The 20603-nt window shown below is 41.4% G+C and overlaps 1 protein-coding gene across 4 annotated transcripts; it reads right to left on the bottom strand.

Moving 5' to 3' along the window:
- Positions 1-1286: 1286 nt before the first annotated feature.
- Positions 1287-20602, bottom strand: LOC136580375 (serine protease 23-like). 4 transcript variants are annotated; one of them, XM_066580899.1, is made up of 3 exons: positions 15557-15695; positions 8234-8276; positions 1287-3700 (listed from the first exon to the last, which is right to left on the bottom strand). In XM_066580899.1, exon 3 carries the CDS (start codon positions 3688-3690, stop codon positions 2638-2640), a length of 1053 nt encoding a protein of 350 aa, XP_066436996.1. In that variant the 5' UTR covers positions 3691-3700; positions 8234-8276; positions 15557-15695; the 3' UTR covers positions 1287-2637. The 4 variants fall into 4 exon arrangements, with proteins under 4 accessions (XP_066436996.1, XP_066436995.1, XP_066436998.1 ...); XM_066580898.1 differs by having other exon boundaries at positions 8234-8309; positions 15557-15676; XM_066580901.1 differs by lacking the exons at positions 8234-8276; positions 15557-15695 and adding an exon at positions 20521-20602.
- Between the last annotated feature and the right edge of the window lies 1 nt (position 20603).

Below are 20603 nucleotides of genomic sequence, written 5' to 3'. Positions count from 1 at the left end.
GAGTACAGAACTATGTTAAATATGACAAATATATGCTACCAAATTGTGTTTGGTATTATGACTTTCTAATTATTCATTGACCTAATTATGCATTATGAAAATCATTGGCTTAAAATTTTATTTTTTTCCCATTTTTATTCCCCCGCTCTTCTTTGTCATCCCCTATAGTTGTCTTAGTTAACATAGTTAACATAGTTCTGTACTTCAGCAATACTGATGAAGAGGTCTTGTACCTCGAAACGCATTTCTTTGCTGGTTTTACTACAATAAATGAGGAGTTAGTCATAATTCTTCTGCCTGACAGCTTCAAGCATTTTACTCTGTATCCAGCATCAGAAGTCATGTGTGTGGGGGGGGGGGGGGGGGGTAATATAAGGCTGAGGGAAATGCCTGAACATTTGCTGTGTCTCCACAGTCCCTTCGAAAGTGAATGGAACATCAGCAGGCTCCATTCAGTCGCTTCCTCAGTGCAAGAAAGGGGGTGGGGGGGTGGAGGGTGAGGACAACTGGAGACAAGGCACCCCCGCTCTCGAGATTGCCAGGGGTTTTAGCAGTGAGACCCCTACCGATCGGCAGGCTATAGGGAATAAAATAAATAAATCTTGGCATTTGTATAGCGCCAACTTATTACGCAGCGCTTTCAGGTAATTATTACTTATTATCCCCCACCAAGCTGGGTTCTCATTTTACCGACCTCGGATGGATGGAAGGCTGAGTCAACCTTGAGCCGGCTACCTGAATCCGGGGATCGAACTTGCAACCTTCAGGTCGTAGGCAAGAGTTTACACTCTGCACCACACGAGGCTCTATCTGTGCCACACGAGGCTCTATAACTTGTAATCTTGGTACAACCAAGGTAATTGTTTTGAGATTTAATAGCAGCATCATGGGATGATTTAGTGAATGGGATGATTTAGTGAATCCTGCACTGATTAGGGGGTTGTACCAGATGACCCTGGAAGTCCCTTCCAACTTTACCATTCTATGGTTCTATGAACATCACTCAGCAAGTAACATGCACATATCTGGTATCTTTATAATCAGAAGAATTAGTGGATTATTATATGTAGTATATTTATTTGGCTTTACCAAAAACATTAGAGATCAGGGGGAAAGAAACAAGGAAAGTGACTTTTTCCTCAATGTATGTTATTTGCCTATATAACATTGACAAATCAAAAATATAGTGATTCCTTTTTGATCCTCTAAGTAAGGCCTGAATATACAGCAACAAAGAAAAAGAATATTGGTAGACTATGAAATAAAAAAAATATTCGACTTTAGAATACATTAGTGAAAAACGCTTTATTGACCCTTGGTCCTGAAAGAGTTAAACATGTCTTGAAATGATTCTGTAGTATATTTGATTTTGTTTCCTTCAGAACAGATGCAAACATTCAAACATTGTACATTTATATGAAGCTCTTATCATGCATAACAAAAAATGTCAGCCAATTTGTTAGTATGTGGGTCGTGTTCTGCTGTTATTTTAGCAGACTGTTTCTGATCCCGCAACATAATCTGTTTCACCCTGCTGAACTGCCGAATCTTTTCCAGTTGGCACACTGTAGCGTCAAATAGTTATCAGCTTTAAATGTTTGAATATTGGATGTTTCCATAGAAGATAAGAGAATCTGCGAGCAGAGTATTCTCTACTGAGGCATGCTAGATGATTAGTTTTAGACTAGGGCAGAAGGAATTGCAATTTTGTCTGACTATTACGGATAGATATATATTTATTTTTTTCATTGAAAATATCCAAATTAGCTTCCAGCTTCAGGCTCCGTGATCGAATTAAAATTAAAGTACCACTCCAGTGAAATCACATTTTTCCATCCCTGCCGCCTCACCTGATTGCCTATCACACTGTGGAGGTTTCCTCTGGATATTGCAGCCACTTCCCTGAAGTGCAGCCTCCTGTCTGAAAGTTATCAGGCACCATCTTTATGGTGAGATTTTTTGTTTCATTTTCATATTTTTCCCATGATGCCTTACCACGGCATTGGATCGAGATTGTAACCTTTTCTATCTGTGGGATGGGACAGTGTAATTATAATTATCTTATAGCTTAATTATAGTGGCTGTAATTCTAAATACCTTATTTAGGTGAATATAGAAGATAATGATAACTATCATTACCTTCTATGTTGACCTAAATAAGCTATACACCATACGTATACAGTCAGGAGTATGAGCTGTGATCTCCTCTATTATTACTGTGTGACAGGAGCTGTGTGATCATCTTCAGTAACTGTGATAGGAGAGCTTGTATCCCACTCTAGACAGTTTCTCTGCTAGAGTCCCTCCAACAGCATCACATAGACTGAGAAATTGACTAGTTTCAGATAGCATAATCCCAAGTAAATCTGAGCTGGTCAGAACTGAGATCACATGACCATCTGAGGAGAAGGAGGCCAGGAGTTTTCAGAAAGAAAGGAATAACTAACCAAGATGATACTAACTCACTTATATATATACTGGGGGGAAAGTTACATAATGAATGAAACAAAATCACCAGAATAGCCCTTTAAGTTATACACATAGCTAGGTTTGCATTCCTGTGAGATTCCAAGTTGTTAAACTATTGTTGCCATTCTTTTTCAAGTTAATTTAATTAATCTTCTGTCATAGCCATATTCATTCATAGTGACAACTAGCATTGGTTCCACGTATCCAATAGCAAATTTGTGCATATTTAGGGGGAGTCAATCTGACTGCAACATTATATTCTCTTGGTTCTCCAGAAACTTCAACCCACTGGTGCCCTGAGAACACACCAATAACTTTCCTCTCCCAGCGGCCACCACGACGTAGTCGTCCATAAACACCCGATCCACTGGCACCTGGGCGAGCATCACAGTGCTGATAGAGCAAATGTACCGTCTGCTGTTTCACTCTGCATGACCTGTAGACCAGTTCACCAGGTCGGTCACTGTCAAAGCCAGAAAAGTGTACCCTTCTTCCAGCCAACTTCTCCAAAGGTGGAGAGGCAGCGAGGTGCATATGAGGCTGGGGTTGTGCCCGTCGTAGCTCCAGCAACGCATAATCATAATCCATACTAAGTTCTATTGGGGCACCAATCCATCCTCGAGGTATCTTTGTGCTTTTAACACGTACCCAACGCAGAGAAGTTTGGACTCCTGGCCTTAGGAAACCAACTCGTAGCTTATGTGTTCCTTTAACATAGTCATGACCATCATGAATACAGTGAGCTGCTGTTAAAACATGACGTTCAGTTACTAACACACCTGTGCAACCTGTGGACACCTGAACAGCAGCTGCAAAAGGGAAATCTCTAAGAAAGCGATGACTTCTGATGGAAAAACGGATATCTGGTCCATAGATTTGCCTGCGAGGCCGTATCAGTTTAACATTCCTGTGTTTTTTCTTTTTTATATTGCTCTGAGGTATTCGTACTGTTACTGTTGTCAGTGTGCGGCTGCCATTTAGGTATGCAGTCTCATAGTCAAGTTGATGATTGATAGTAAATGCCTCTGGCTGAGACTCATGCCAGATGCACTTCTCTGTGCAGACTGTAGTTAACTCTGTAGTACCATTGGCTGTAAATTGAGATGGAGTTAAAGTCAATGTTTGTTGGGTCACAAACTCTAGAATTGGAAGTTCTGAAGCAGTGACTGAGAGATAAGCCAAGCACACAATTAAATGCAAAAAGGATCCACCAATCATCATATCAATGTTGCTGAAAAAAAAGGAAAATACATTTAGTATCATGTTACAGCACAGTAAGACATTGTTAAAGAGGACCCATCGTAGGCTATAATTAGTGGGGCTAGCTTCATGACTCTGCAGGCACGGCCCCACTGACTCATTCCCTGTTTTTCATTTTTCATCATATTCATCTCCCTTCACTGGCATGGACTTTTCTTGGTCCGATTCCCGACAATCTCAATGTGTCAAGTGGGTGGTCTCCACTGAGCTCATTCTCAATGGGTGATGTCAGACTTGATTAAGAGTCTGATGTCACACATTGTGAGTGGTGGGAACCGCCAACTTTAGACTCTGAGAGTTCTGGGAGCTGGACCTAAGAAGAATCTTTATGAACAAAGGGAGGAGTGTATATATATTACAAAAACAGGAATAGAGTCAGCAGAGACATACAACTAGCCCACTAATAATATAATCCTGTGACAGGTCTTCTTTAAAATAATGTGGCCATACACTACCGGTCAAATGTTTTAGAACATCTCAGTTTTTCCAGTTTTTATTGATATTTACACAGTTTATTCTTACAAATGTACTTTGAAATTAGCTTTGTTTCACGAAATTAAATCCACATTTTTGACTCTTCATAGTAGCCTCCTCTAGCTGATGTAACAGATTTACACAATCAAGGCATTATTTCTACAATTCCATTCAGATATTAATCAGAAATCTCTTCCTGGCATTGTTACAGACGTTCCCACAAATGTGCTACATTTGTAGGTTGCTTTGCTTTTCCCTTTCTGTCCAGTTCATCCAAAACAAGCTCAATGGGGTTTAAGTTTGGAGACTGTGCAGGTCATTCTATTTTTTTGTAGCCTATCGTCTTCTTGTCTTGTAGTATTTTTGACATGACCGAGAAGTATGTTTTGGATCATTGTCTTACTGTAATATGAACCCTTGACCAACTAGGTGTACACCGTAGGGTATTCCATGGGATAAAAAATGCGGTAGTAGCCCTCTTTGTCGAGTGTCTCAGTCACTCTGTGCAAATTGCTAACTCTAGATCCAGCAGAAGAGCCCCGGACACTCATGCTTCCTCCACCATGTTTGACAGCTGGTGTCACACACTCAGGAACCATCCTTTCACCTACTTGACAGGTTAAAAACTCTGCATGATGTACCAAAGATTTTGAATTTTCATTCATCAGCCCATAAAATCTTTTTCCACTCTTCAGTAGTCCACTGGAGGTGCTACCCATGCAAGTCTTTTTAATTTTGCCATATTACCAGGGACTTTCTTACTGATACTCTACCTGCTGTGCTTGAAGGTTTTGTGGTGTACGGCACCGATCACACAAACTGTTGACTCTCAAAAACTTATCTTATTTTTTAGTGGCCTTTGGTCTTCCAGACCTCTTTTTGTCAGAGTTTCTTCCAAGTGCCTTTTGATGGTATAGAAAAATGGTACTGACTGCCACCTTTGCTTGTTTGGCGATTTCTCTGTAGGACAGACCTACACTTCTAAGGGTAATAATTGTCAGTCTGTCTTCTTTGGTTAATTGCCTGTATCTTGTCATTATGATAGCAATGTATTCTGTCCTGAAGAGCAAAACCATCCAAATCCTGCCCTAGAGGGTGTTGTAATGCAGTCTGTTCCAACACTGGTTATATAGAATCAGAGGGTTTGAAAGTAATCTACAAAAGTTGAGACAATCTGTAGGAATAGTTTGCATCCAATTTCAAGTGATAATGAGCTTTCTGTGCTGCAGAGCAACTGTCCTTGTGTTTCCTGAAAAAAGCCCTTTGGTTAAAATAATAAATTCTGACTATTGAGTTTAAGGTTAAAATTTAATAAGTAAGTTTTTAACTTACTTTTGAACTATTTCATGTTATTTGCTGGATTTGAATTATGTTAACGTAAAAAATAACTGGAAAAATTGAGGTGTTCTAAAACGTGTGACTGATAGTGTATGTACTAAAACTATTATAACGCAAATTCTCCATAATAACTAAATATTGCCATTATTCAAATTTCTAAAATGCACTGAAAAATTTTTACTTGAAATCTGAATGGTTGCTATGGGAAACAATAATAATTTTGTCTTGATATATGATACCCTGTGTGAGGAAGAGTGTGTATGATGGCCTCCCAATGTTTCCCTGACAGCAGATATCAGAATAGATAAGGGTCAGGTAGCTAGATTACAGCAAATTTATTTTTTTCTGGAGGAGATAAATTGCTCTGGTAGAGAATGTCTTCACTCTCTGCTTTTAGAACACATACATGCTCGGCTGAGCTGAGCGTGCATATGTAAGAGAGTAAGGTAAGATAACTGTTGGATGAAAATTAGGACCCTTGACGCAGGCTTATGAACGTAGGTATTTTGGCCAAAATATTAACCAATACCTTGTATTTATCAGTATTTTTGCAGCAAGTAATGTGTCTTTAACCCCTTAACGACCAATGACGTACCGGTACGTCATGGAGCCGCGGGGCATGTATGAAGAGAGGTTGCGTGGCTACCTCTCTTCATACAGTGGGGGCGTCAGCTGTTTATAACAGCTGACACCCGCGGGCAATAGCCGCGAGCGGCCGCGCGGCTGATCGCGGCTATTAACCATTTAAATGCTGCTGTCAATTCTGACAGCGGCATTTAAATCCCCAGAACTATGTTCGGGGGTTCCGCACGGCCCCCCCCCCCCTCCGCGGTGAGATCGGGGGAGCCGTGCGGGTGTCATGGCAGCCGGGGGCCTAATGAAAGGCCCCAGGGCTGCCTTAACAGACTGCCTATAAAGCCATCCCCGTGGGGTGGCTTGATAGACTGCCTGTCAAAAAGCAGTATGACGTAATGCTGAAGCATTACGTCATACTGCAGGAGCGATCAAAGCATCGCATCTTAAAGTCCCCCAGGGGAACTTCAAAGTAACGTAAAAAAAAATAATCAATAAAGTTTTTTTTAATTGAAAAAAAAAAAAGTTGTAAAAGTTTAAATCACCCCCCTTTTGCCATATCTATTATTAAAAAATCTAAATAATAAATTAAAAATATGCATTTGGTATCGCCGCGTCCGTAAAAGTCCGAACTATCAAAGTAGCGCATTATTTTTCCCGCATGGTCTACGTAGTCCGGAAAAAAAAATAAAGAACGCCAGGAATGCAATTTTTTAGTTACCCTGTCTCCCAGAAAAACCGCAATAAAAAGCGATCAAAAAGTCTTATGTATTCCAAATTGGTACTATAAGAAACTACAGGACATCACGCAAAAAATGAGACCTAGCTCAACTACATCGACGGAAAAATAAAAAAGTTATCGCGCGCACAAAATGACGGCAGAACATAACAAAAAAATGTAATGTCTTTGAAAAAAAAAAAGAGTATAGTAAAAAATAAACTAGACAAGTTTGGTATCGTAGTAATCGTACCAACCCATAGAATAAAGTTATCATGTCGTTATTGTTGCCGTTTGTGCGCCGTAGAAACAAGACGCACTAAAAAATGGCAAAATTTCGGGGTTTTTTTCCATTTTCCTCCACTTAGAATTTTTTTAAAAGTTTTTCAGTACATTATATGGTACTTTAAATAGCACGATTGAAAAATACAACTTGTCCCATAAAAAACAAGCCCTCATACAGCGACATCGATGGATAAATAAAGGAGTTCCGATTTTTTTAAAGGGGGGAGGAAAAAACGAAAATGGAAAAAGAAAAAAGGCCGCGTCATTAAGGGGTTAAATGCTGGGGGAGCCCAGGGTGCCTGTGTTTTGGACCTTCCTTCTCTTTTTTTCTGTCTCGTTTTTCTGCTAGCTTTTCTCCTCAGGTCATCGATATATTTTTTTTTCAAGAATCATATCTTAAACTGTAATTGAGTGCTTTATGTAAACCTGAGTGTTCACTGTTTCAGAACCCACTCTAAGATGGCACTCCATAGAATTGTTTTCTACCACAGTAGGAATAACTTTTATTGTAGCTTGTTGTTTAGTCAAAAAGACAGATCCAGTGCTGTATCTCAATACTGGTCCTATATTGAAACAACATTAATATACATGCTTTCCACGTCTCTCTATGTCCCGTGCAACCACAGCTTTGACTGAAGTTAGGAAAATGTACTCTACAATACATACATGCAGCCATTGTTAGGCCTCGGTTCATTCCAGGGTTTCAACAAAGATTGGTACCTGAATCTCCAGTCAATGACGGTGGATGACTTTCTAGATGATCTGCCCCAATCGTAGCAAGAGGAGGCTTCAAGTACGCTTTCTAAGTTCAGGCCTAGCAGTGGTCCCATGGGACCTAGAGAGATACGAAAAGCAGATTTCTGCTTCTCACATGCTACTCTTCAACTTTGTAATTAGGTTTTACTCTCTCTCTTACCAAGGCCGCAGCAAAAAAAAAATTGAACTCCATGTTCCAGGGCCCGTGAACCATACCATCGTGTAGTGCATTTATGTCATCCTATTCAAATACACTATTGTTATTTCAATATAGAACACCAGTATTGGGATATAGCGCTGGATCCATCTTATTGACTACACCCAATATAATTAATTTAAAAACTAAAATTGCTCCCTTACCTCTATGACTGGTTGCAGCATCAGTAAGCTTGATCTTCATAATCTAGATGTAAGAGAGATATTCAAATGTACTCTGCTACGAAACAGTAAGTATTTAATTCTAGGCTTGCTGCAGCAACAATTTATGTGTTATACTTTGTAAGACATTTTAGATGCCAGTGACATCATCAGGATGTCTAAAGGCTAATCTGTTGATTAAAGGGGTTGTCCAAGAGTGTAAAGAAGTGTTCTGAAAGCAGGGAATGTGGTAACATACAAAAGAAATTATCTATTACTCACCTGTTAGATCCCACAACAGTGCCCTGTGGCACTGTAAGGAAAGGCTAGCGAGGACCAATAGAGACACTATTAGAACAGTGGGGGGTTGAACAGGTGAGAAATGCCTAAATATATTTGAAGGCTTGGGATCAAAGAGAGGAGAGTCTGTTTAGAGTAGATTCCTGGCTGAGTCAAGGTGGTCTGGAAGTGACTGATGAGCCCACATGTTTTGATTAAAATATGCGCTAAGAACTTTGCATTTTCATGTTATTGGTAAATATAACAGTTATGCAATTTTATTCTAATATTAAAGTGTACTAGAGCTGAGCCACATGTTTTTGCCTAGAATTATGGGAATAGACAGCTTGCTTGAGTTGCTGCAGTTATTGGCTTTATAGTAAGTATCTGGACATTAACCCTTTAAGGCACATGTGTCAAACACAAGGCCCGCTGCCTCATGTTATGTGGCCCGCAGCGTGCCGACGCCACTCACCACTGCAGCGATTACCAGCTGGGGTGCTGCAACTCCCCACTGGTAATCGCGCTGTTACTGCTGATCCCGGCACACACTGACGTCAGTGTGCAGCCGGACTCAGCGCAAGCAGAGTGGGAGCGGCGCTGACAGCAAGAAAGAGGCAAGTATATGGTTTAGGGGGGTGGGGAAGTTAGTATTGCTGGGGGGGTTAATATTGCTGTATTGCTGAGGGAGGGTGGGGGGAGTTATTATTGCTGAAGGGGGGGGGGGTTAATATTGCTGGGGGTGGTTAATTTTGCTATGGGGGGATTAATATTGCTGAGGTGGGGGGTTAATATTGCTGAGGGGGGGGTGTAATATTGCTGGGGGGGGGTTAATATTGCTGGGGGGATTAATATTGCTGGGGGAGGGTGGGGGAGTTAATATTGCTGGAGCAGGAGTTAATATTGCTGAGGGGGGGTTAATATTGCTGGGGGAATTAATATTGCTGAGGGGGGGATTAATATTGCTGAGGGGGGGTGGGGGAGTTTATATTGCTGGAGCTGGGGTTAATATTGCTGAGGGGGGATTAATATTGCTGAGGGGGGGATTAATATTGCTGAGGGGCTATTACTACTGGGGCAACTGTGGGGGTCGCTATTAGGGCTCGTTCACACAGGCGTAATCTTATTTCGGTCGCACAGGTACGCTGCGTATTTGCACAATCGAAAACAGCTCATGCCTGTATATTTGGGCACGCAAAAAAGAACACAGATGGGCCCACTGAAATGGTGCACAAATATGCAGTGAATACATAGGTTTCCTGCGCATTCACCACGTATTTGCGTGGCCCATTCACTTCAATAGCCTATCAGGGTGCGTAGTAAGCAACATAATAGGTCCCGCTGAGTGAAAATATACATTATGTGAATGAACTCATTGAAATCAATGGCTTCTATTCATTGCATATTATGTACGCAAATACGCTTGTGTGAACGGGCCCTTATTATACTGTCTTACTATCGGCCCTTTGAAGGTCACCATAAGCCTGATGTGGCCCTTGGTGAAAATGAGTTTGACATCCCTGCTTTAAGGATATGACCCTTTTTCCCCTTTTTGGTTTTTTCCTCCCCCCTTTTAAAAAAATCATATTTCTTATTTATTCACCATTGTCGCTGTATTAGGGCTTGTTTTTTGCAGGATGACTTGAATTTTTTGATGGTACTATTTAACGTGCCATATAATATACTGAAAACTTTTAACAAATTCTAAGTGGAGTGAAATGGAAAAAAATAAAAAATTCCGCCATCTTTGAGTGCATCCTGTTTCTACGGCATACACACTGCAACAAAAATGAAATAACTTTATTCTATGGGCCAGTACGATTACTACGATACCAAATTTATATAGTTTTTTTTTGCTGTACCGCTTCAATTTTTCAAAGATATTTAATTATTTTAATTTAGTTTCTGTCACCATCTTCTGACCACAATAACTTTTTTATTTTTCCGTTGACATAGTTGTGCAAGGGTGCATTTTGTGTGGTACATCCTGTAATTTCCGATGGTACCATTTTTGAATATATACGACTTTTTGATCGCTTTTTATTATATGTTTTCTTGGAGACGGAGTGACTAAAAAAAAGCCCAATTCTGGCGTTCTTTTTTTTCTGACAACATTCACCGTGCGTGGTAAATAATGCATTACTTTGATAGATCAGACTTTTATGGACGTAGCGATACCAAATATGTATTTTTGTTTTACTAGATTTTATGCTAAAATGGCAAAAGGTTGTTTTTTTTTTTTAAACTTTTATTACTTTTTAATTTTTTTAATAATTAGTAAAACTTTTTTTAAAATTATTTTTACTTTAGTCCCCAGAGGGGACAAGAACTTGCGATGGTTTGATTACTTCTGCAGTATGATGTAATTCTATAGCATTACATCACACTGCGATCTGACAGGCATTCTATCAAGCCACACCACAGGCATGGCTTGATAGATACTCTGCAATGATAGCTCTGGGGCCTTTCAGAAGGCTCCCGGTTACCATGACTCCCGCACGGCAACCCGCAGTGCGGGACCCCCAAACATTGGTTGGGGCATTTAAAGCGTTAACAGCTCCAAGGAGCGGCGCAGCTTATTGGAGCTGTTGCGGGTGGGTGTTGGCTGTAAGAAACATCCAGCACCTGCATTGTATGGTGCGAGATCGATCCCTTCATAGTATCCTGAAGCTGCTGGACGTAACTGTACGTCCTGTAGAATTAAGAGGTTAAAAAAAATCAAAACAGAAAACATTGATTTAGATAGGAAATGCTATGGCTATGTCATTCTCAAGGGCGAGAGAGGAGATTATCTGTCCCCATCACCTACTGTCAATGGTGTGAGCATGTATTATTGCCTCCAACTTTATAATAGAAGTGCTACCTTTTATTGTACGTTTCTCCTCTGATGATAATGAGATGACTGCAACTCTGCTCTTCTTGCAAAAAACCCCAAAACATTAAAAATAAAAATGTCCTAAGGAAATACTACATGGTGCCTATTGAGATAAATAGGCTTTTCCTCTTAACACATATTAATGCATAGATGAACTGATCTCCCTGGAGGAAAACCATTTCTTTGCAGCTACTGTGCACTCTGAGTTGAAGATGTCAGTTAGTAGTATACGGAGAGTGTGGTTTGTAACAATAGGATGTGGGCAAAAGGGGGATGATTGGGCCAGGCCAAAGAGGAAACCACCCATTGGACTGCTTCAACTGATTAACATACTTAATAAAATTGGCGATATTGGGGTAGTGGATAACTAAGAGAACAAATTAGGGTTGGTTTATTATGGACATTTTAGATGGTCTAATGAGGGACAGATTTTCTCAGCTGATCATAAAGTGACTTACTGTATGACCACAAAGTTCTATCTCCTTCCTGCACTCCTCTCTCTGATTATTACAGGAAGGAAGCAGGAAGCTGAACTATCAGTGTTCAGCTTCCTGCAATGGAGGGACGGGAAGGTGGGGTACAGCAGTCTGGGTGGAGGGGAGCAGTTTGTGTAACAGAGGGAGCATGGGGAGCAGTCTGTAAGAGGAATAGAGACATGAGAGCAGTCTGTCTTACATGGAAGCATGGACAGCAGTCTGTCAGATAGATGGGGTCATTAGAGCAGTCTGCGGGAGATGGGACACAATATTAGCGGGGAGGAAGGTGCAGATGTCTACTAAAAGGAGCAACACTGGAGCCTGAAGGGGTAACTGGATACCAGGTTGCAAAATAAATCCTTTCTCTGCCTCTGGCCCCCAGGGATACGGACATTCATTTGTTTTCTTCCCCAAACCACAATTTATGCAGATATTAACCCCTACACTGCCCTGGACCATGAGGGTTGCAAATATTAACTACTTTGTTCCCCCTAGACCACATTAGAGTTGCAGATGCCTAATTTAGAAGGAACTGGACCCTAACTTCTCCACTTACTAGCTACAAAGGCTTTAAAGGAACATTGCCTATGATTCTGTCCTTGGTTTACCAGTTGTCCTTCTTTGAATCACTTTTGGTAGGCACCAGCTATTGTATACTAAGAACACCCCACAAGACCTGCCATTTTGGAAAAACCTCTGACCCAGTCGCCTATCTATCACAGTTTAGCCCTTGTCAAATTCACTCGGGCCCTCATTCTTACCCTTTTTACCCTGCTTCCAACACATCAACTTCAAGAACTGAATGGTTCACTAGCTGCTTAATAAATCCCACCCCTTGACATGTGCGATTGTCATACAATAATCCATTTTATTTATTTCCCCTGTTGTTATAGCAGATCGGTGTATTGTATATTGCTTTACAATAGTATTCTTAGAAAAGTTGCATTAGCCATTGAGAAGTAAACTGAGAAGAAATTCACCACTTCAATAAACAATAGCACATAACATTTCTGAGCTAGTAATTGGCACATCACACAGCTCCCAACAATACAGTCACACGCTACATAACTACAAAGTCTGTATCCCATGCAGTGCAGTAGAACAGAGCAGGCACTTGTTCTTGTGCCTATAAACCAGATTTTACTGGATCCTTTATTCAATTGCTCCTTTAATATGATTAACAGCCCCATGCTGGCAGAAGAAATGAGCACTGTTATGTCCCAAGTCTATACGAATCTAATCTGACTGATGTGTTGACATGGGGCTATTAAGTTGAGAACATACAGTAGCAGTCTGGAGGATATGATGTAGTCTAATTCTTCAGAACGAGAACTAGAACTTGTCTCCTTATCTGCCACATTTTAAAGATATTTGACTCCTGGCCTGTTCCATGAGTAATAGTCACATACATTCATAGTAACTTTACTATAGCCAGTTTAAGACATGTGTATTGCAACATGTCTTTAATACGGACGTGTCACAGACAACATTACAACCGTATGTCATCAGTATTTGCCTCTGTATTTATTGTCATTGGTTTTATTTTCTACTGGCCAACTACTGATCCATATTTGCCCAACAGAACCAGTTAGAGACCATAATATGCCTTTTTACTGATCTCAGGGGGCTCTTTCTGTCACCCATCGACATCCCGCAATGCGTTCTCAAAATACCAATGGGTTCCAATAGAATTCACTACATAAGTAATACAATGTACTATTCTAATGAATGAACCATCGCATCTTCAAGTCGCCTTCAGGGACTAAAAACAACATCCAAAAAGTTACATTTAAAGAAAAAAACTCAGTTTAAAAAATATATGCATTTTTTCCCACAAAAAAAAAATAGTTTTAGGTGGATAAAATACTAATTTTTTAAATTAAAAGCAGCACATAAGTATTACTGCGTTCGTAACGACAAAGACAATGAAAATATTTTGCTACTTATCTCGCGTGGTGAATGGCGTATAAATAGTTTAAAAAAGTAATGCCAGAATTGTAAATTTTCATTTGTTTGCCTCCCATGAAATGCAATAAAAAGCAATCCAAAAGTCACATGCACCTCAAACTGGTACCACTTAAAACTACAACACTCTTCAAGCCAAAAACAAGCCCTCACAGAGCTCCGCTGCCAGAAAAATAAAATAGAATACAGCGATAGAGATTGAAGTGCTTTTCTTTTAAGACATGTTTTTATTGTGAAAAAGTAGTAAAAAAAAAAAAAAGTAAAAAGTCAGTATAAACTTGGCCTCACAATAATCAAACTGATCCACATAAGAAAATTACCATGTTATATTTACCGAATGGTGAATGCTGTAAAAACAAGAGACAAAAACAATGGCGCAAATTCTGCACTTTTTTTTGTATTCCTTTCCCTACCCCCTAAAACAGGGGTCCCCAACTCCAGTCCTCAGGGACCACCAACAGGTCATGTTTTCAGGATATCCTATAGTAGGAACACCTGTGACAATGTCTGAGGCACTGATAATAATTACATCACCTGTGCAACACTGAGGAAATCCTGAAAACATGACCTGTTGGCGGTCCCTGAGGACCGGAGTTGGGGAACACTGCCCTAAAAGATGTAATAAAGGCAATACAGCAGGTAAAGCCCTCACATGGCTATGTCAATGAGTTATGTCTCTTGCAATGTGATGATGTAAATCACTTGGTCCAAAAGGCACAAAATAGGCTTGTCTCTAAAGGGGTTAAAAAATCCATGGAAAACCCAGCCCTGTGAACATATGCATACATTTACATGCGCTCCATATTACGGTCCATAAAACGCAAACCAAATATGGATATAAAATATGCTTGTCTGAAAGCAGCCTATATCAGTTTAAGTATATTGCAAATGTTTAACCATTAACTGGTAAATACAGCCTGGTTATTGGATGCTGTTTATCCGTAGACCAGAAAACTGACATGGAAAAGGACTTGTGGATTTTAGTTAACTATAAACTTAACTGGAGCAACCAGTGTCAGGCAGCTGCTGCCAAGGCAAATAGGATCATGGGGTGCATCAAAAGAGGTCTAGAGGTACATGACGAGAACATTGTTCTTCCTCTTTACAAGTCACTGGTCAGACCACACATGGAATATTGTGGACAGTTTTGGGCACCGGTACTCAAGAAGGACATATCTGAGCTTCAGTGAATGGGCAACTAAAGTAATAAATGGAATGGGCGGACTACAATACCCAGAGAGGTTATCAAAATTAGGTTTATTTTGTTTAGAAAAAAGACGGCTGAGGGGCGACCTAATAACTATGTATAAATATAAGGACTGTGACTGTAACAAGGGGGCATCCTCTTAGTCTAGAGGAAAGAAGCTTTTTACACCAACATAGAAGGGGGTTCTTTACTGTAAGAGCAGGGAGACTGTGGAACTCTCTGCCTGAGGATGTGTTGATGACAAACTCAATAAAAGAATTTAATAGGGGCCTGGTAGGATGAGCCAGTGAATAGTGATCATGTACAGCACTTAATCTCTGTACTGTGCTGCAGAATAAATATATATATATATATATAATAAATAAATAGAAGGTACATTGTATTTTTGTCGTACAGATCCTCTGAGGAAACCTAGAAAAAAATGTTTGACTGAGCAGTTTGAACACCATAGCAAAGGCCTCACATCTCCCCTCATCTCCAGAGTGCAGTCATCACTCTTTACCCAAGCATCCTACGCAGCTTACCTGTTATTGAGTTAGCTCCTAGCATGAACTTCTCATTCACCGGTAGTTGTGTCCCACTTTCTCTTCCAAGACTATTTTCTTTGTCTCATGTCACCTACTTCCCTCCCCTCACACACCTTCCAGTCTCTTGGAGTAGGAGGAGGGGGGCAAGCTTCTGCATGATTGGAATGTAGCACACTGTGAGAAGGACAGAGGGAGAACATCCACCTGTAGAACAAACCCTGATTGTCTGACTTTTAGCAAGAATGACTACAAGTCACATACAGGTCAAAGAGATTGGTAAATGTGTTTGACTTTTCTAATGGGATAAAAAAAAATGCCCTTCACATATTTTTGAAAAACGCTGTGGCTTCTGATTCCATGGCATGTCTATGTAATCATGTTTTGGAATTCAAACCTTGAAATACAAGGGTTAAATTCCACAGCTGGAATCGGCATATCATTTAGGTGCCGATTTGGCCACCACAAAATTTCTTGTAAAATTGCTATGGATATTTAGTTGCGGAATGCTCACGGTGATTCCGCCACATCGGCAGGCAGCCTAAGGGTATGATCACATGACATTTTATGGCCGTGGTTTTATGTGGAATCTCCACAGATTCTGCATCAAGTCCGTGGAAAGACAAGTGAAGAATAAGGATTGCAAAAATAAATGTTCATTGTGCATATAAAACATCTGGCCAGGCTTTTTTTTGGCACAATAGGGGTCAGGGAAGGGTATCGAGAGTTATAAGGCCATCAATGCTCCTCTGGGAAATATGTAAATAAGATAGAACAATACCTCTACAGCGCCACCTATTGGAAGGCAACATTCCTGCAACATTTCACTTTTAGGAGGCTCTGTAGAGGTATTGGGTATTACTGTATCTTGACGCCACCGTAAGATAGGGGTTTGACAGGGCTTGGATGCAGAAACGCCCCGTCACACCTCTAGCTTCCGATTGCTTACCTTCAGTTAGGTCCTACCAGCAGCGTGTGGATTGCTTTTCGCCTGACCTGGAGGGTTAGGCTTAGGGATTCCTGTTCGTGTTAGGCTTACTTTATTAGCTGTCAACGCTTTAATGTTATAGCGGTAACCTGGAAGCATTGACAGCAAATAAGCTAAGGCTAACAGGAAAACTAATCCCTAACCCCTCCAGGGCAGGCAAAAAATGTATGCACACTGTGGCCGGGGAACATACACCCCAGCGCTGCTGCCAACAAACTGCTCTGCTGATTACACTGCTTCTTCCCCGCCGCTCAGTACCGCTGACATGTGCCGACCGCCAGCTGTCACCTTCCTGCATGACCAGCACTGACATCTGGCACAGGAGTACTCACAAGTGCCAACAGCTGGCTCTGACCTTCCTGCACGGCCAGTGCTGACAAGTGCCGACCGCTGGCTCTCATCTTCCTCCACAGCAGCCCAGGTCATGGGAACAGAGGAGGCACAACGCAGGCGCCAGGGAGAGTCACCGCAGGACCGCTAAAAGGGAAAGGAGGCCATCATGTTCAGAGCTGCTGAAAGCCCGCCGGCGTCTACAAGACCGATGCGCCTGAGGACTGGGAGACAGGCATACAGCCCATTATGAACAGGGGGCAACAACCCCCTGTATCTTGGCTCCACCACTACTTCCGGTGGCATCAAGATACAATAATACCCTCTTTCTATTTACATATTTCCCAGATGTACATGGATGGCGTTAAGTCTCCTCAAACCTCTAGGTGGTCTCCCCAAGGAGAGAAGATACCCTTCTAATGCACATCTATAAGCCTCTCATTAGCCAAGCCAGAAACCTGCTGCACACTGATGAGGGGCAATCACTGTGAAACAGCTGTTCGTGCATGGTTGTCTTCTCCTTCCAGAGAAAATTCTGGCTTTGGATTATAACTCCCAGTCATTGTTGTAAGGATTGTTAAAAAGTCTGACATTGACTGAAAGGAATGCTACCTTCTAATAGGTGGCGGTGTAGAGGTATGGTTCCATCTTCCCATTAGCTTCCCGGGAGCTGACATCAGAGATGGCTGAGCTCTCTCCTCTTCTTCCTCCTCTGGGAGGAGACAGAGATGAGAAGTTTTCATCATGCACCCCTCGGGACTCCCTGGGTGCATTGCCGGGGTTGACCGTTGCTTCTTCCCCAGGACACCAGAAGAAACACGAGGCATCGCCAACAGGCAGACCTGGGTCCCCTCTGCTGGTGATAGTGAGAGCCAGCCAGGCTCTACACATACATACATACATGGACAGGCACAGCAGGGATCCCCATGTCCCTCCTTCTCAACTAGCCATTCACCTCCATACCTTTCAGCAAGAGGGATCAACGTATCTACCCCAGACCTAATCTGGGGACAGGACATCAATAGTTTACAGTCAGAAAACCCCTTCACTGAATCTCCTCCCAAGTACATTTGCCACCAATGCGTGGGATGTAATTGGTATCAGATATGCTAGTTCATGCTGCTTGCTTGATTTTTAGCTCAGCACCTTTAAGACAAATTTGTAAAGCCAACTTAAGACGGAGCAACTATTTGCTTCAAGTCGCAGTAAGAATTTCTATAGATGTAGACTTTTTTTCTTGAAAAAAGAATAACGTGTGCCCCTGCTTGTCTCAGACATCAGGACATCAATAGTTTACAGTCAGAAAACCCCTTCACTGAATCTCCTCCCAAGTACATTTGCCACCAATGCGTGGGATGTAATTGGTATCAGATATGCTAGTTCATGCTGCTTGCTTGATTTTTAGCTCAGCACCTTTAAGACAAATTTGTAAAGCCAACTTAAGACGGAGCAATGATTTGCTTCAAGTCGCAGTAAGAATTTCTATAGATGTAGACTTTTTTTCTTGAAAAAAGAATAACGTGTGCCCCTGCTTGTCTCAGACTGCGTAACCCAATGGAGGCAGATTGAAATACATTTTCCTAGTGACCGTTTCCCTTTAAGCGGTGACTGCAGGATGGCGACAGTTTTTATAGAGAGTCTAAGGAAGTCTAAAATAAACCAGTGATGAGACAGGAGGTGTAGTTTGCAGCTCTGACACTGAAGATTGCCTGCTGTGTATAACACACAAGTCTATCAACAAGCCCACAAGCATGTCGGTGCATGGAGAATGTATTTCATTACAGCAAGGGCAGGAGGATTAATACAGACTGCTCTAAACTACTGGTGAGAAAAAGAGGAATATCATGTAATTGTCACACATGGACAGAGGGGGGGGGGGAGACTTGGAACAAGGGGAAACAGAGGCCTGGTCACATTAAACAAACCCCACATAAGGGGAATTTACAGTTGTGGATCTTTCTTGCCTGGTACTACTGCAAACAGGGTGCATTCACAAAAGGCAGATGTGCTGCAGGTTGTCCGCGGAGGATAAAACCTACAGCATTTGGTATGCAAACACAGCAGATTTCGCTCATTCAATTAAAGGGATGAAATCGATGGTGGATTTTCCACAGCAGAAAAAATCTACAATGTGTGAACGCAAACCTAAGGGCTTTTTTCGTTTGTCGCCCATTTTCAACCAGCATAAAAATCAATCACTGGTTCGCTCACTTCTCGCTACGTCTAAACGCTCCCCGCTCAGTGTTTCATATAACATGTGAAGCACTGAGCGAGAGGTGAGCGATTCACAGCAATGATCTGCCTGTCTAAGCGTTCTGCACGAGTGACTAGCGGCGATGTCACCCGCTCATCCGCTCCTTTAGATAACAGTTGTCCTGTGTAAATGTATCATTACTTACAGGATATTTCCACATGTGAAAAACCAGAAACTCGATTTAGTGGAGTGCAAAATCCATTTTTAAGGGGTTGTTACAAGATTAACTTTTATCACCTATGCACAGGATAGGTGATAATAGTCTGATTCGGGGGAGTTCTCAACGCTCCCCCCAAGTACTTCCAAAAATGAGGGGCCGGTGTCCCTTCTCCTCCTTACTGCCCCTACCACCACCACCACAGTGAGTAGTAGACTGAATGGAGTGGCAGTCAACCACATGTTGCTCCATTCATCAATAAGACTGCCAGAGATAGCCAGGCACTTGTATTTGGCAAGCTACCTCACCCCCATTTAAATGTATGTAGCGATGCTGTACATGTGCGACCACCGCTCCCATTCAATCTGACATCAATGTGGGTGCAGCGAGCCTGTAGTGACAGAACAGGGGGACACGAGAGCCCTGTTTTTGGAATTGGTGAGGTTTCCTAACTGATCAGACATTCAGTACAACAACTTTTGTTTTACTCATCACAACCAGCTGCTGACATTCTAGTTTTCTTATCTGTTTTATATTTCAATGGTAATTATTTTATTCTAATTTGATGTTTATGAGGGCAGACATATTGCCCGAGCTGAAATAGCATTCAGAGATCTACTTTACAGAAGCCACACGAGCCCTTAGTCTAGTCTAGAGATGATTTATTGACTTCTATAAGAGAGGGTTGTGGGCATGCTCTGCACACAGGGAGGTGGAGGAGGTGAGCTATGATAATTACTAATTGTGAATGGCGGATAATGTTTCATTTAATATATATAATGTGTGTGTAATTCTGTGTTGTGTCTGTATATTGTAAGGTTTAGTGGTAGGAGTGTAGAATGCAATATTTAATAGTTTTTTTTTTTAGAGGAAAATTAGAGGAAAGAGAAATCTGAAAAAAATCTTACTTAAACCAATAGATAATGTTCTGAAGACGCATACCCTCTGATGCACATTAAATCTTGGGACCTCAAACAGACTTTCAATTGAGCCACAGTTTCAACTATATGACTACCAACCGTAGCACGCTTTCTGTTACTGCATTCTCTAAGTAATAGCTCTCTCAAGGGACAATTGCACGACAAACATGTGAGGATGCGTTCACACTTTGCATCTGACTCGGACACGATTCTGAAGTATGGTCGACACTGCATTGCATGCAGCTACAAGCAGCCTAATTACACAGGGCCATGTAGTACTGAAGCTAACAGCAGCACTACATCATGACCACTTACAATTAAACTGCGTGGCCGATGGAAATGATAACACAGCCTAAAAGTTGCATGTCGATCTGTCCTTTCACCTGTCATTTTGGTCT

Source organism: Eleutherodactylus coqui, chromosome 10 (genome assembly GCF_035609145.1).
Source record: "Eleutherodactylus coqui strain aEleCoq1 chromosome 10, aEleCoq1.hap1, whole genome shotgun sequence".
Lineage (NCBI taxonomy): Eukaryota > Metazoa > Chordata > Amphibia > Anura > Eleutherodactylidae > Eleutherodactylus > Eleutherodactylus coqui.
Note: the sequence above shows the minus strand (reverse complement) of the source record. Positions and strands in the feature narration are given on the sequence as shown.

What these genes read in the sequence shown, in the direction of transcription:
- LOC136580375 (XM_066580901.1), bottom strand. Translation starts at nt 3,690, where the DNA reads ATGATGATTGGTGGATCCTTTTTGCATTTAATTGTGTGCTTGGCTTAT.